This window comes from Haliotis rufescens, unplaced genomic scaffold (genome assembly GCF_023055435.1).
Source record: "Haliotis rufescens isolate VD_foot unplaced genomic scaffold, xgHalRufe1.0.p SCAF_16, whole genome shotgun sequence".
NCBI classification, from domain to species: Eukaryota; Metazoa; Mollusca; class Gastropoda; order Lepetellida; family Haliotidae; genus Haliotis; species Haliotis rufescens.
The window spans coordinates 21,752,047-21,765,656 of record NW_025963846.1 but is presented as its reverse complement, the minus strand read 5'-3'; the positions used below and the strand labels follow the sequence as shown (position 1 = coordinate 21,765,656).

General features: G+C 40.2%; 1 protein-coding gene across 8 annotated transcripts in view; it reads left to right on the top strand.

Moving 5' to 3' along the window:
- LOC124119250 (plexin-A2-like) overlaps positions 1–13,610 on the top strand; it is a 233,609-nt gene that overhangs the window by 170,397 nt on the left and 49,602 nt on the right. For all 8 annotated transcript variants that reach the window (XM_048396991.1, XM_048396990.1, XM_048396985.1 and 5 more), the window contains 2 exons: positions 12,581–12,698; positions 12,855–12,989. In XM_048396991.1, the coding sequence (XP_048252948.1) occupies positions 12,581–12,698; positions 12,855–12,989 (253 nt within the window). The remainder of the gene's footprint in view (positions 1–12,580; positions 12,699–12,854; positions 12,990–13,610) is intronic.

Genomic DNA, 13,610 nt, shown 5'->3' with positions numbered 1-13,610 from the left:
TTTGTAGTATTTGATAAATATCTCTTTGAAGTGGGACTTTTAATTGGAATAATTTCATGAAGAATATTTCTTTTATTGTTGATACTTCAGAATTAATTTCCTATTTCGGGGATTTAATTAAGTGGTTGGTTTGGATGCTGAGTCGTTGTCAGCGGAGAGGACCCTTGTTTCAGTACTATCAGCCATCAAGTGTAATGCATTTAGGCCGATTTTGAGCGTGGCTTCAAGACATTTATGGTCAGCCATGCCATGTAGTGGACACAATGACCGAGGGAAGTGATCCCACTTTTCCTACTGATCAGGGTATTGTTAGTCAGTGAGGTTTAATCAGGGACTTGTTCATACAGATTATTGACTACGATTTGCTCATGCATGAATTCATATCCTGCAGTCATATACGGGATGAATATTTATTGAAAACCAGATTAACATTGGAGAAAAAGCAGGTGGTCAACTGTCACTTGCCTGGGGGTCAACCAATCAGAAACTCATGTTATGAGGTCATAGGTCATGGACAAGCTTTGGACATTTGACCCTCGACCTAAGCTACTCAATTATCATTGGCTGATCCCTCAGTGAACTGAGGTCCATTTATGAAATGAAATTACTGAAGTCATCATATCAGGATCAAAGTTTTCAGGATACATTCTGATCCTCTCTGATGGAACTGTTGTCAAGGCTCTCTGAATATGTTGGAAACTTTACCCTGTATTTTTCTAAACATTGTGTAATTCTATCGTGCGATTCCCTGATTCTATGGTGGGTGATGGCAAGTTAAGTAGATATCCTGCAAATGGACAGAGCTATCTCACCTTTCAGGCAAGGATTTCCAATACTGAATTTTGAACAATATTTTTTACATGCTTAGATTTGAAAATTTAACCGTGATCTTCCTTTTGATTTGGAAAAGCTGTAATTTTGGCAAACATCTTTAGAATTTCTTTCTTTTCTTGACAAGCTGGGACGACTTGATGTTTGACAGATCAGATTATAATTGGTAGATTCTGTTATTTCAAGTGATCGAAAAAAGCAAAGCGGTGTTGCTTTAGAAATGGCATCTGTTGCGAGGCAAATATTTCCTGAGGCAGCGTTAGTTTTGTAGACAGCAAGACTGCTGCGTTTGTCATGACATTGTAAGCATCCAATCAAATCTCACTGAACAAATATCCTGGAAACCAATCAAACGTGAGGTGGCATTCACTGCCTTTGACTCCACTTTTTAGTTTGTCCAGTTAACGATACTGTAATGGACTGCGAGCTAAATTAACTTCACAGGCATGTTGAACATGACCACAATTTTATCCAATTGCCATGATCAGGTGTCAGATCAATGGACATCAGTTTGAAGCCAAGTTTTTACCCAAAAAAATGAACAAGCAGAAAATTATAAGACAGACGTTGGTTCTGAGATTAGAAGTTGGGTCTGATTTGACCCCAGTGATTATGATGGATAGATGGTTACAACCTTTCTGCAGAGTGGTAGAAGTTTTCTCTTTTACAATTTCAATCGATGTGGTACTGTACATGCCGAAGAGAACTTGTGTGACTGAGTTTGATTGAGAGAACAGTTTCAGTTTTATCAGGACATGTTCACATTATTTGGGAGACAAGCATTGGTCTGGTCATAGATGTTTGTCACCTTTGTGAATCCAGTGTCACACCTACGGTGCTGACAAACCCAAATCTGGGATTCAAAACCACTACCACCAACAAGCAACTCTGCACAGTGTTCAACTTACACCACTGGGCCATCATGCATCCAAGTGTCCCAAGATAGCTGCGGACTTCAGATAAACACATTGCTTCATTGTAATTATCTGTCTGTAAACTAAGGAGACAGGGGAGACAACTCTGTACACTGTTCAAGTTACACCACGGGGCAACCGTGCATCCAAGTGTCCCGAGATAGCTGCGAACTTGAGATAAACACAATTCTTAGTTGTCATTATCTGTCTGTGAACTAAGCAGACAGGGGAGACAACTCTGTACACTGTTCAAGTTACACCACGGGGCAACCGTGCATCCAAGTGTCCCGAGATAGCTGCGAACTTGAGATAAACACAATTCTTAGTTGTCATTATCTGTCTGTGAACTAAGCAGACAGGGGAGACAACTCTGTACACTGTTCAAGTTACACCACGGGGCAACCGTGCATCCAAGTGTCCCGAGATAGCTGCAGACTTGAGATAAACACAATTCTTAGTTGTCATTATCTGTCTGTAAACTAAGCAGACAGGGGAGACAACTCTGTACACTGTTCAAGTTACACCACGGGGCAACCGTGCATCCAAGTGTCCCGAGATAGCTGCGAACTTGAGATAAACACAATTCTTAGTTGTCATTATCTGTCTGTGAACTAAGCAGACAGGGGAGACAACTCTGTACACTGTTCAAGTTACACCACGGGGCAACCGTGCATCCAAGTGTCCCGAGATAGCTGCAGACTTGAGATAAACACAATTCTTAGTTGTCATTATCTGTCTGTAAACTAAGCAGACAGGGGAGACAACTGTGTAATGAGACCAAAGTGTCCCGAGATGTAACTGTCCGCATCTACGTAATATATATCAGCTGTCCTAAGTAAGGATATCGGTCTTTTTTCCAAGTTCATGATGTTTGAACTTCACAATATTTTCAGAAATGATAACATTAAATCATTGTCTATGTCTGTTACCTTATTCAACAAACAAGTGTTGCCATGGAAATGATATTATATTGGATGTAATAAGATTAAAGGCAAAACAGATTTGATTGTTTCTTTCCATAACTTTCTGACAGGGTGTAATTTTCTCTTTGATTTTTTTCTCCCAAGTCAGGAACATTTCTGGTCTAGAATTGATTTTCCTTCACAGGCAAGACAATAATTCACTTTCCTTCTGATTTCCACCAGCCAGTGTCGTTTTCCTTCCTGGATAGTCTTTCACAAAAGTTTATAAAAATAGTTAGCTTGTGTTATGATAAGCAGTGAAGAAACTCATGGCAAAGAACATTGTGAAAGGGATAACTATTTTCATCTAAAAAAACTTTTATTCGATTTTGGCTTTTCCACGTCAACTCACGATGTGACAATCACTGGTTGTTTTCTTATAGTTTGAGATTGACAGTTGACAAGGTACAGATTTTTTCATAAAAAGAAAAGTTTCAGTATTTTTTGGGTATGAATCTTAGTGCATATGTTCCAAGACATCCTCGAACAAATTGTCAAACTATTACGGATATAACCATAATTGCAAGCAGTATGTCCTTGAAGCTAAATGCAACACTTTCCTGCTGAATCCAATAAAAACTATGGCAAAACCTAATCAAAAAGATCGGCCCCAATATCTGCCAGATGCCTTTTGGGTGATTATGTTTGATTTGTATGTTCGAGATGTCTGTCGTATTTGATAATCTTAGTCATGTATAGAACAGAAGGTTAGACACAGAAAAGATCTTTGATCATGGACAGAGCAAAGCACCATCGCCCGAATGGCAATGCACAATTCCACAAATGGTAAATCGCCCGTGCCTGAAATTGAATTTATTAAACTAGCTTTGTGATAAAGTTACGTAGACATTTGCCAAGCGATGTAAATGGTATTGTCAGGCGCAGCCATTCTCAGACTTGCAGGAATCAATATCGTCCACTCTTGCTGTGGGAAACGGTAGACAGTTCCTTTGTTGTACCTTTATCGGTGGGAATCGGGGATCATAATGTGTGAAATTACATCATGTCCTGTGATACAAGTCAATCTGGAGATGGCAGCATCAGCCTTTGTGGCGTTATTCGAGAATATCCGTTACATTATGTCGCATATCATAAACACTTAGCAGTGTTGTGAGTTCTATTGTGCATGGCATACCTTCGTGTCACAGACAGAACCATGGCGTTTGTGAGTGACGGAGGGAACCTAGATCAATCATTACTTATCAAAGTCTGTCAGTATTACTGCTGTACAACATGACAGTTGCTGTCTTGGTAATGGAGAGTTTTGCTTTGTTAGTCTCTATGAAAGTTTCTTTTCTTTTACAACATGAGTGAGTGAGTATGGTTTTACGCAGCTTTTAGCAATATGCCAGCAATATCACAGCAGGGGACACCAGAAATGTATCCATGTGGGGAATCAAACCCGGGTCTTCGGCATGACGAGTGAATGCTTTAACCACTAGCCTACCCCACCACCCTTTACAACAGGATCGTTACCAGTCATGGGAAAGGAAAGTTTGGTTTTGTCATGTTTTAGGGTTTTTTAATGCATTCTGACAAAACTCATGTATCATGAAAATTACCTGAATACATGTCTCTTAAATATTTTAATGAAAAAGTAATTTTTAACCAGTTTAAGAATTGATTTTCAAAATTATTATAACTAGCACTTTTTGCCTCTGTTCTTTGCGTAGCCCGTTTTTCAAGACACTGGTTGGAGGTGATAGTCATCACGACAGTATGAATCATGATGCACTGTGTAAGTCACGCCTCATGGCGGACAGGGCACATATATTCACAATGGTTGCTGCATGATGCACTGTGCAAATCACGCCTCATGGCGGACAGGGCACATGTATTCACAATGGTTGCTGCATGATGCACTGTGCAAATCACGCCTCATGGTGGACAGGGCACATGTACTCACATTGGTGGCTGCATGATGCACTGTGCAAATCACGCCTCATGGCGGACAGGGCACATGTACTCACAATGGTGGCTGCATGATGCACTGTGCAAATCACGCCTCATGGCGGACAGGGCACATGTATTCACAATGGTGGCTGCATGATGCACTGTGCAAATCACGCCTTATGGCGGACAGGGCACATGTATTCACAATGGTGGCTGCATGATGCACTGTGTAAGTCATGCCTCATAGCAGACAGGGCACATGTATTCACCATGGTGGCTGCATGATGCACTGTGGAAATCACGCCTCATGGTGGACAGGGCACATGTATTCACAATGGTTGCTGCATGATGCACTGTGCAAATCACGCCTCATGGCGGACAGGGCACATGTATTCACAATGGTGGCTGCATGATGCACTGTGCAAATCACGCCTCATGGTGGACAGGGCACATGTATTCACAATGGTGGCTGCATGATGCACTGTGCAAATCACGCCTCATGGCAGACAGGGCACATGTATTCACAATGGTTGCTGCATGATGCACTGTGCAAATCACGCCTCATGGTGGACAGGGCACATGTATTCACAATGGTGGCTGCATGATGCACTGTGCAAGTCACGCCTCATGGCGGACAGGGCACATGTATTCACAATGGTGGCTGCATGATGCACTGTGCAAGTCACACCTCATGGCGGACAGGGCACATGTATTCACAATCGTGGCTGCATGATGCACTGTGCAAGTCATGCCTCATGGCGGACAGGGCACATGTATTCACAATGGTTGCTGCATGATGCACTGTGCAAATCACGCCTCATGGCGGACAGGGCACATGTATTCACAATGGTCGCTGCACATACTCGCTTGTTGAAATGCATGCAGATGTCTTAAATGTAAATCAAGAAATCTAATAAAGGACCATTGTCATTCAAATTAAAGGTACAATCTCATATTTGTATTGAGTTTTAATTTCACGAGGAAATACTTTATATCTTCAAATGTTGGGGCAGATATTTGTCCTTCAAGAAATAATTTATATCTTCAAATGTTGTGGCAGATATTTGTCCTTCAAGAAATACTTTATATCTTCAAATGTTGTGGCAGATATTTGTCCTCAAGAAATAATTTATATCTTCAAATGTTGTGGCAGATATTTGTCCTTCAAGAAATACTCTATATCTTCAAATGTTGTGGCAGATATTTGTCCTTCAAGAAATAATTTTTATCTTCAAATGTTGTGGCAGATATTTGTCCTTCAAGAAATACTCTATATCTTCAAATGTTGTGGCAGATATTTGTCCTTCAAGAAATAATTTATATCTTCAAATGTTGTGGCAGATATTTGTCCTTCAAGAAATACTTTATATCTTCAAATGTTGTGGCAGATATTTGTCCTTCAAGAAATACTCTATATCTTCAAATGTTGTGGCAGATATTTGTCCTTCAAGAAATAAATAATGTTATATATCTATTATATATTATATTATATATACACACACCACGCCCCCGCTCTACACCACACAACCCCCTGGTGTGTGTGTACGTAGTTTGTACAAACAATAACAATTGTCAAGGTCACATTGGCCTGCATCTCCATGTGTTGATGTTCAATGTCATATTCACTCAAATGGACAATCGAGAATTTATCAATTTTTGCTTTATCAAAGGATTTGTGTCATTTGTCTGTTATCTTGAACGCTTTATCATTTCTTAAATTTGAGAATGATTTGAAACATTTCCAAATGTCTCTTGACAGTGAGCAGAAAAAAATATTTTTTTCTGTAATTATGTTAATGTGTTGAGGGAATAGCATAACCTGCCAAGACTGACATTATAGAAAAATTGTGTGGAAGAGGAATCCCACCGTTATGGCGCGGAAATCATTCTGGTTTCTCAACAACCAGGGATTGGTCCGTGCTAATGGCGCTAAAGCATTGCTACAAAAAACCTCTGTGTTTTGTCATGTTGCATTAGGTATTATAATATGGCATTTGTACATCTAAATCTTGTTATTGGCAATCATTGCTGTGATTATACCATTTACATTGACGACATGTTGACATGTCCAGAAACTACTATACAAAGTTACCTTAATTACAATCATTATGAATTGGATGAAATATGAGAAATGGGAATTTTGACTAATTCTTTAGTTAAAAGGAAAGATAAAGCATTCTATTATAAAATAATATCATTTGAATAAACACTGCATCGTCTTGCTTTGATGTGCATCTTTTATCTTTCCCTTCTTATTATAAATGAGTTTTTTGTCTAAGCGACAGCTCTGCCCAATGACGTTACTATCACTATATTAATGAAAGTGTGAAAGAGGCGTTCTTGTCGTAGGGATAAGATTGTTAGTCGCCAACGTAAGGCTGTTAACTGAACCGTCGATGACAGGAACGGAGGAGAGATCCCCACTGATTAAGTTTGATGGGTTGTCAAAGAGTTAATGATTATGCTTAGGAACAACAAAGTAGGGGAAAGAGGAATATGTGAAGCTTGAAACGTCAGTGTCTACAGACAATACATTGGCTGGTCTTCTGGTGCTGGCATTGTCCTGCAATAGTCTGTTTTTAAACAGATTAATTCGATTACTACTTCACATCTCTTGGTTATTATCGCAGAAAAAACACAGCTTTGATCTTCAATACACAAATTTTACACCCAATATTTTTTGAGGATGGTCATCAAAAAACAACTTTTTAGGATTATAAAGTTTTACAAGTGAGCTGTTCTGATCACCTTGTGGATATTGTGTTGCCCCTGGTGATATTGCCGTGATGCTCAGTTGCATTTTGCTCGTAATTTTAAATCGCGATTTTTGCCATCAGGTCCTGATTTAGCCACCCAAACTGATCCTTGCCGCGAGGAGAACGAAAATTTCACATTTCTCTGATTTATCCCTCCGGAATATTTTTGTAATTATGAAAAAAAAGGGTAGAAACTGAAGTCTTGTATAAAAACCCAACAAAAACAAATACTGAGTACTCTTCAATGTTACTGCAGGGGGCCTGTGACTTTCAGTCACCTCACTCAGCGTGTATATTTAAGGAAATGTGCTTTTGTGGCATAAATTGATCCTCGTCAAATCAGTGAGGCATCTCCATTTGCATCAACCTACAACTGAAGTTCTTTGTGCCGAGGTACCTCGTGTTGTTGAGTATGTAACTCCAACTGTCTAAGGTTAGATTCACCACTGACAATTTGCTGCTTGTTTATACACAGTCCCTTCTGTGTTTCTCCACCAGTGTGTGAATTGATGGTCTTCAAAATGACACTAGTGCAAACTTGCCGGCCTGATCAAAGCTACATTGAGGAAGCTAGTCTAATGAGTTTGTTAGCATTCTTGCTAACCACTACAAATGCCGTCAAGATGCACAAAGAATGCTTTCAGTAACAGCCTCTGATTCTTGACACCTCTTCACAACATACCACTGGTCTCTATAATAGCAAGAGAGACACTTTTTTTCCCCACGAACCAGGAAACTATGGCCATAATTCTTGATGAAAAAAACTAATCTATTTCAGATGTCATTAGCTTGAAATCACTTTTTCATAAAACAATGATGACTTCCGCTGAAAATTGTGTTGTATTTGTTTCATGTAAAATTCCGGAGTGGTCTGTGACAAAAAATACATTAAAAACAAATTAACTCTGAATAATTCATTTGATAGTTTCTGCTATGTTTACCATTACAAAATTGAATTTTTTCCTTCAAAGTAAATTCTTCCCCACTTCATGATTGAAGTGCTGAGAAAAGCTATCAGGCTCAACACTTACACTACAATAGCTTTTTTGCAAATTCCAAATTTTCGTGTTTTTGTTTTAATTTCTCCAGATCGCTGTGTGGGGTGTACATCTTTGGGGAATTAAACATATTATCTAATGTCAAAACAAACACGAAGGGGAGAGTGTCTTTCACTCTGCTACAGAGGACTGCCGATATTATTTCATAACCAGAGCCCAAAGGTATTACTGGATGTCATGTAAATATCGTGTTTCCCTGTCTCTTCCAGACACATCCTAACAGCAGTGGAACTTTTTCAATTAGACCCCTGACGTTATTAATCATTCTGTGAATGCTACGTCCTTCCTTTTCTATCTATATTATCTTTATTTCTGTCATCTTCAATTATTTATCCATGCTGCTTACTTCCGTCAAATCCTGGCGGGAATAAATGGCCGCCGCCTCATCTCTGAAATTCAGAATGATCGGCAGGATGCTCCGAAAACAATGACGATGTCCCAGTAGATAATTTAACGAGAGAACGCCTGTCACATTTTATATGAAGTAAAGTTGTCTAAATGATCATAAAATAATGCACGCTAGAAATTGCCTTTCCAGCATCTTTGGGCTTCGTTTCATCTGTTACTGATGTATAATATGACTAATAGCGCGTACCATCTTTCTTATTAAAACTTAACTAAGCATGAAACTGAAGCAATGGAGTCAATATATCACGTCTCATGCTTGTGATTAAAGGAGTGGAGAAAATGGTCGTAATGTAATTTTGGTCTGTGTGGTGTATCTCTCTCTCTGTGTGCCTGTATTGCTGAACACTGCCGTCTGACAAGCCAGTGCATGTAGCCGATTAATCTCCCGGGAAAATACATTTATATCATTTTAAATGTCTGCTTAGATATGAGCGTGAATTTCAAAGTTCCACATTTTCCACAATTCCCATTGTAATGATTAACGAGAATATTTTTTAATCGCCAAACAAATCTCAAGTGTTTCTGTGGTCTGTTTCAGAGGGAAAATGTCTGAATTTAGGTCCATCTGTTCTTGCAAACAGATTCTGTGAAATTTTATTCAAAAGTTGATTTCAGAGATCCTTAAAAAGGGGAGTCAGGAGGAAATATGTCTGTGATATAGATATGACAGTGTCCGAGTTGGGTTCAGAGATGCTGATGGAGGATGCTGCGATGAGACGAGGTGGCTTGACCCTAGCTGCCGGACCCATGTGTTCCCCATCCGAGCCCCTGTCAGTCACAGGAGCATGATTCACACGTCTTACTCCCCCTTAATCTCCTCTCAAAGGGGCTGCCACTCCTCCAATCTCTCCCTAAACCTGTCGTCTGTCCCCACTGGCCTAGCCAAATCCTGTCTAACCCACCCCAGACTGTTTTCTACAGGTTTCTGTTCACATTATGCTGGATCATGTAGCCTTGGGTCTCACCCTAACCCACATTCAGATCGCTCATCTTGCCAAATCCACTTAAAACTTCATCCTTTTGCCTCTGTTCAAAACACAAAACCAGCTTGACTCAGATTTGAATCGAGAATACAGACTGTTGCTTTAATTACCTTTCATCTGAAGGTCGATGTGTAATGATTTGATCACGTGTATGTTGTGTTTGCAGACTTGTCAAATCCCCTTATTCTGACACATCAATAAAACACAACAAGGTCTTATCAGTTTAAACTCCGAGATACTAGTAGGAGTAATTGCTTTGGGCCATCCCAGATTCACCAGCAGGCACTGTGGGTCTTATCTTGTTGGTTATGCAATGCAACTACATGGTCGAGACAAGTTTTAAATTCGATCAAGAAAGCAACGTTTCTGAAGACTAAGAAGCAGTGCAGACATGGGCGAAATATTGACACTGGCCAGGAAGTAGAGGGCGAGAGCGGGCGGCATCGTCATTTAACTACGGAAAACAAAAAATCCATGTGGTGGAGCCCCCAAGTCTCATAATGGTGGAATAACGGAGTACTGAGACGTAATACGGAGCATCTGAGACGTAATTCAGAGCATCTGAGACGTACCCGGAGCCAGAGATCATGGACCCTCTGCGTGCTAATTCTGATCAATCTTGGTGGACGGTCACGAGTCTGTTCATCCTATCTAGATGGCCTGTTGGCCAATTTCATCAACAACTGTATCGCTTAGAGTAAATACTTTCACAGCCGATCAGAATCGCGAGTTTAGATCAATTCTCTTTGTGACCCGTGCTATACAGTAAGTTCCAGTGACCACAGATAGAGGTTGATTGCTGGAAATGAATGAGTGGTCACAGTGTTCCCCTCCTCATTTACACCCAGATTATTGGCGATTCCTGATTCCAAGACAAGACCATCAGGAAGCGGGTAGTACGCCTCGTATCTCACGCCATGCAAGATGACTTATTGACTGGGAGCCGCTTGTTAACTAAGGGTATCGATAGGAGGCAAATCATTGCTGATGAGCGAACTGTTTCAATCTTCCAGCAATAAAACCTCACAATGAGACTCGGTCAGACAAAACACTTTCATCAGAAACAAATACCAAGGTTCAGCCCCAAGGAAATGTAATCTAATCGCAAGCTGATTGATTTATGTTAATCGATGATCTAGCCAAAGCAGGGTAGACCTACATACACGTGTATATTGAACTAAAGGTCAGGTCACACAGGGTGCATGCACATTACTGTTATGTACACAACTTATTTGGAGTTTCTGGAACCTTCTGGAACCTTCAATGCATCTACTTTGATCAGCAATCTGTTCCTGATTATTCCATATCGTTGCGAAAAATAAGAATTTCAAGGAAATAGAAAATCAATTTTCTAGTTCTGATCACAGTGTGTTGGCCTTCAAGAATTATCACATATATCTCATTTGCCAAGATTATTTAAAAAACCAACTGCTTTGCAAACAACTGTGGTATTTGTGTCCCCAGAGTACTTGAGGCTGCAGTCACTGATTCAGAGATAAAAAAGTTGTCAAAAGATGTCAAAAGCAATTATTCTCTCTCTCACAAATCACAGCAAATACCTGCCTTGATACCCCCTGACATCGTAGACCTGATAGTCTCTACAGCAAGCCAAACCAAGTCAGGGATATCAAAGAATAAAGCAATGTCACTTGGACAATTGGAGCTAGTTGTCAGGTACATATTACACACACACATCTGGGACTGAAGCACAACCTATTACATCCATGTTTGTGATCTAATCACACGCCTTAAGATCATGGACAGGAATGAAAGGAAACTCCATTAAGATTGCAAACTATATTGCTACTCGCATGGTGCCCAAAGCAGACCAAGTTACCATGTCTTGAAGCAAGGCTAACGAGGTGGCCATTATACATTGTGTGCTTATAATAGACTCGTTAATCTCTCATCTTGGGTATTTATTGACAATCAAAAGAAAATTAATTAACTGGACAAGATCATAGATTGTGAAGCATTCAGAATGAGGATCTACATGCAAAGAACATGTGTTGCCTTGAGGGTAAATACTAGGTGCAACTCCCTTTGTGTTTCACAAGGAACTTCTTAGACGCCATCAAAGGAGAATTGTGTTGTATGGCAGAGTTCATTCATTCAGTGGAGAGGTATATGTCAGATTGGATAGCATCAATGTAGTTTGATGATGACGATGATGATGGTGGTGATGATGATGATGATGACGATGATGATGGTGGTGATGGTGATGATGGTGATGATGATGATGGTGATGATGATTACAGTCAAGGTGAGTCTCACTTGGGTACATGGGGTGGGGGTGGTGATGGTGGTGATGATGACGATGACAACGACGATGATGATGATGGTGATGGTGATGATGATGTGTACAGTCAATATGAGAGTCACTTGGGTACATGGGGTGGGGGTGGTGATGATGACAACAACAATGATGATGATGATGGTGATGATGATGGTGATGATGATGTGTACAGTCAATATGAGAGTCACTTGGGTACATGGGGTGGGGGTGGTGATGATGACAACAACAATGATGATGATGACGATGATGATGATGGTGATGATGATGACGATGATGATGGTGATGATGGTGATGATGATGATGATGATGATGATGATGAAGTCAATGAGTCTCACTTGCATACATGGGTTTTTGTAAAGATGATGATGATGATGATGATGATGATGATGAAGTCAATGAGTCTCACTTGCATACATGGGTTTTTGTAAAGATGATGATGATCTGGCAGATCCCACACCTCTGTTGTTTTCTGTCCGCAGATGCACAAGCTGTACCCAGAGTGACTTCCCTTGTACATGGTGTATCAAAGGTCACATTTGCAGCAACATCGTCTCTGATGATTGTCGTCGTAACGAAACATTAGTTACTGGCAAAGCTGTAAGTATTTTGTAGATATAAAGAAACAATTAAGATTTTTAGATTTTCAACATGTTAACATTATATGAATAACCATAGTCACATGGTTACATGTATCTGTTTTTCAACCAATCAGAAGGCAGCACACACTCACACTGTTTGCATTTGTACTTACAGGTCCGAGGTACATCGCTGCGTCCTGGGCCAAAGACCTGTCCTCGGATAGAGATGATCAATGATCGACGCGATCCTCAAATTCTTGTTGCTGCCAATACTAACACTGGTATTGAGGTTAGGGGTCTGCATCTTGAGGTAAGCAGAGGTGCTGAACATGTCAGATCTCATTGATCAGAATGGGCAGTACAGTGGATTATCACAGTCCAGTATGAGGCCACAGTACCTTCTGTCTCGGTGGTAGGGGGGGATAAATAAGGAATATGTAACTGACCTCAGTAGTAACTCATAAGTGACATCTCCTGCTGTGATCTGGCTCATTGTGAGTCACGCCCCTATTAAGTGGATCTATGAACTTTCCAGTTGTCATCTGCTTAATATTTTTGACTACAGACTAACATGATAGAACTGTCATATTGTTGACTACAGACTGACATGATATGACTGTCATATTGTTGACTATAGACTGCCATGATATAACTGTCATATTGTTGACTATAGACTGACATGATATAACTGTCATATTGTTGACTACAGACTGCCATGCTATGACTGTCATATTGCTGACTACAGACTGCCATGATATAACTGTCATATTGCTGACTACAGACTGCCATGATATAACTGACATATTGTTGACTACAGACTGACATGATATGACTGTCATATTGTTGACTACAGACTGACATGATATGACTGTCATATTGCTGACAACAGACTGACATGATATGACTGTCATATTGCTGACTACAGACTGCC